The 3,751-nt window shown below is 40.4% G+C and overlaps 1 protein-coding gene across 6 annotated transcripts in view; it reads left to right on the top strand.

Annotated features, from left to right (window-relative positions):
- The first annotated feature begins 26 nt into the window (after positions 1–26).
- BRAF (B-Raf proto-oncogene, serine/threonine kinase) overlaps positions 27–3,751 on the top strand; it is a 209,067-nt gene continuing 205,342 nt past the window's right edge. For all 6 annotated transcript variants that reach the window (XR_001888977.1, XR_001888978.1, XR_001888979.1 and 3 more), the window contains exon 1: positions 27–246. Coding sequence is in view for 3 of the 6 variants with exons in the window: in XM_017891051.1 (XP_017746540.1) it covers positions 121–246 (126 nt within the window). In the remaining 3 variants the exon portion in view is untranslated. The remainder of the gene's footprint in view (positions 247–3,751) is intronic.

The following is a 3,751-nucleotide window of genomic DNA, read 5'->3' as shown; positions in this document are numbered from 1 at the left end:
TGCCCGGGCCGCTCCTCCCCGCGCCCCCCGCGCCTCCGCCTCCGCCTCCCCCAGCTCTCCGCCTCCCTTCCCCCTCCCCGCCCGGCAGCGGCCGCTCGGGCCCCGGCTTTCGGTTATAAGATGGCGGCGCTGAGCGGTGGCGGTGGTGGCGGCGCGGAGCCGGGCCAGGCTCTGTTCAACGGGGACATGGAGCCCGAGGCCGGCGCCGCGGCCTCTTCGGCTGCGGACCCTGCCGTTCCGGAGGAGGTGAGTGCCGGCGCCACCCTGCCGCCCTCCCGACTCCGGGCTCGGCGGCTGGCTGGTGTTTATTTTGGAAAGAGGCAGCGGTGGGGGCTTGGTGCCCTCAGCCACCTTCTCGGGCCGGCTCCGCGAGCTGGGAGGTGGGCATCGCCCCCGCGTCCCTCTCCGTCATGCAGCGCCTTCCTACGTAAACACACACAATGGCCCAGGGGGTTTCCCTGGCCCCCACCCCAGATGTGGGGATTGGGGCAGCGGTAGTTGAGCAGGAGGTTATCAATAGGGGGCGAAACTCAGGGTTGGTCCGAGAAGGTCACGACTGGCTGAAGTATCGAGCTCTGCATCTCTTCGATGTTTTCGTTATTTGGGGGGTGGGGGCGGCGGCGGCCTCGAGGTGGAGGATATAGGTTAGTAGCTGGGGCTGGGACCACAACCCGAGTTACTGTCGCGTGCAATTCTTACATGGTCGTGGGGGTGATGGGGCTCATCATTTCCTCTCTCTCCTCTCCCGGACTGCCCCCCTTCTCAGGCCGCTGCCCTTTTTCACTTTTCTATTTGGGGGGTTTCTCTTCAGCTGTTTTACCCAGCAAATGATTTTGATTTAGTCTTTACTTTTTCAATCCTGAATCGCAGTTTCCTATGCCTTTTCTGGTGTCTGGTCCTCTATTCCTAATGTTTGTCGTGCTCTGTCGCTGAGTGGTAACCCCCATTCTATTCCCATCTACTGCCCGCTCATTTTCGAGTTGTCGGACCTGCGTGTCTTCTAACCCCACTTCCCACTTAAGAGCATTTTTGCACTTCTCTTACCCTGGTCCTCTGAGGCTCTATACTTCATCTCACCACTCCCTAACATTGTTGTCTATTGTTATCTTCACAAATCCTCCTGGACACTTTGGAGCTACTTATTTTCTGAGCCCAGAAGCTGTCAAGATTCCATCAGGTTTCACTTGGCTCTTTTCGCCCTTGCACTCACTATTGGCACTTTTTGGCTAGTCTTCCATTGTGCATTCACACCTCTTTATTCCTACCCAGTTTTATAGTTCTGATTGATTTCTTAGTGTTGTCCTCCTTTTTGTCCTATTTTTTTCTTTTACTTTTTACTCTCCAGTCCTTGCTTCTCTTAGCCTGTTTTTGCATTAGTCAGCCTCTTAGCACTGTGTCAAATTATTTACGTTTTGCTTTTTATTACATAAAATTTATTACAAATATTTGGTATTTTATTACATAAAATAATGCACTTTATTACGCTTTATGAATAAGCTATGGTATAGTAATTGTGTTTACAGTTATTGATTAGGTAATGTGACTTACTCTGTTAACTTTGCTCAAAGTTCTCTTTTCTACCTACTATTGACATCTAATTTCTCAATTCTCCTAACGTCCCGTTCTTCTCTCTGCAATTCTTTTTTTTTTTTCTTTGCATCATTATCTTTGGAAATTCATCCAGTATGCTTACTTTATTCAGCATCAGCTTGTTTATGATAATGTTTGTTTTCTACTCTTTTATATCATCTTTATCTACATGCCCAAAATGTATTCTGTATCATCATTTGATCTGTTCTAAAATTTCTCATTTTTAAGTTTCTTACAATCATTCCACTTTTCAGTTTTTATTTTTGCTTAGATCGGTTTCGTCTCATATCTGTTCCTTTCCCCCAGCTTCTTCGTTTCTAAGGAGAAAGCTTTTCTCTACTTCAATTTCCTAGTTTATTCTGTTTCCTTCGTCTCCAGTTACCATTCATTTTGCCTTGTTTCCTGGCTTTTGGTACTTAACTTTCTGAAGCTTCCTCTTTTCTTCTCCACACCTCCACGTTCCTTCTTATTTATAAACATCTTTGTTTCCGTTGACATGGAAATTTATTTTTAGGATACATTGTTTTTAATGGATAAATACTAGGGGTCACATCTGCTGTCTGTTTTCTCCAGGAATCGGATATGCCTTTGTCTTAACCAGGCACAGGTGCCTCTGGGCTTTATTTTACTCTGTAATAGATGTGTAGTTTTGTTGAATTGTATCTTGTTTGAAGGCTACTACAGAGTGGAACATTGAGTAAAGTAATGGGTAGGGGTTATGAAATTGTAATTCTCTGATTATAAAATTGTTTATATTGGGAACTTTGTTGCAGAGTTATTAGAACAGTTTGCAATTCTGTAAAGAAGGCTTTTGTGAAGTAAAATCTCTACCCTTCTATTTTATTTGAAAGGGCCAGATTGTTTGCAACGGTACCCCCTGAAGAGTCTGATTTAATAAGTGAGAGCGACGGCAATGGATTTCTGTATTTGGCACGTCTTGAGCAGTTCCCATGTACCAACCTTGAGAACCTCTAGGCTAGCTGAATTTAAGTATAAATTGCCAGTAATTGGAAAGCACACTTACATCTTCTGAAACTATGAGGATACTTTAATTTTATTTGATTGAAAGACAATTGTTTCCCACCGTCCCCTCTACCCAGGTTTTAATGTTTAGTGGTGAACAGTAGTTTTTCTTCTACGTTTTCTTCTGAACTGATAATAAATGTATTTGGCTGGGAGGGTGACATATGATTAAAAAATGTATGTCTTGAATGTAGATATCGGTATTACAGATGATAAGATAAATTCCTCCAAGAAATAATTTTAAATTTGAAGTTGATATTCAGTAGAAACTGAAATGTGCTGTGGTCTTTTATTTGAAGTCTCTTATATACACTTAAAGGCATCTCTTACTGTAAATTACATGGAGAGAATGAAAAGGTTTGCTTGTGTGTAATGACACATTTTATTCTGAAGATTTATTGTACCTAATAGTAAAATGTAGGTTGTTTTGTTTTTTTTTTTTATAAAATTTCCCAGGGGAAAATTTCAGCTAAATAAAAGGTCTAATTTCAAAGGGAAAGCAAGTTCATTGTCAAAATTAGAAAATATAAGTACAAAAGTAAAAAACATCAGTAATTTTGCCACTAAGATATTATTACTATAGACATTTTGGTGTATTCCATCTGTTCTTTTTTCATGCTTGTATAACACTATGTAGTTTTGTATTTTTAAAAAACTTAAAGCAAAACTTTCTGTGTATTATTAGATGCACTGTGATTTATTTAACCGATCATCTTTTTGGGGTGTTAGGTTGTTTTAATTTTTTACTGCTATCAAACATCTTGAACATAGGATGTAGATTTTAGTCTTTAAAATATGTTGGGGAATGAACAGATTTCATGTCCTGTATTTGTAGTATTAATACTTTGTAGGTGCTCAAAATAGAATATTCTGGTAAATGACAGGTGCTTATTAAATATTTATCAAATGAATGTACTTATACTTTTGGCATTAAACATTTACATCTGACCGTTTATAATTACCTGATGTTTTTTTCTATGGCCATATGGTATGATATAGTATATGGTATAAAATAACTGTATGGTGTAATAAATACTTTTTTTTAAGTGTGATACCAGAGTGATATTTATTAACTATTTTTCTTGTGCTATTTCTGTAGAAGGGAGCTTCTTTTTTTTTTTTTTTTTTTTTTTTTTTT

Source organism: Rhinopithecus bieti, unplaced genomic scaffold, assembly GCF_001698545.2.
Source record: "Rhinopithecus bieti isolate Rb0 unplaced genomic scaffold, ASM169854v2 scaffold_20175, whole genome shotgun sequence".
Classification (NCBI taxonomy): domain Eukaryota; kingdom Metazoa; phylum Chordata; class Mammalia; order Primates; family Cercopithecidae; genus Rhinopithecus; species Rhinopithecus bieti.
Note: the sequence above shows the minus strand (reverse complement) of the source record. Positions and strands in the feature narration are given on the sequence as shown.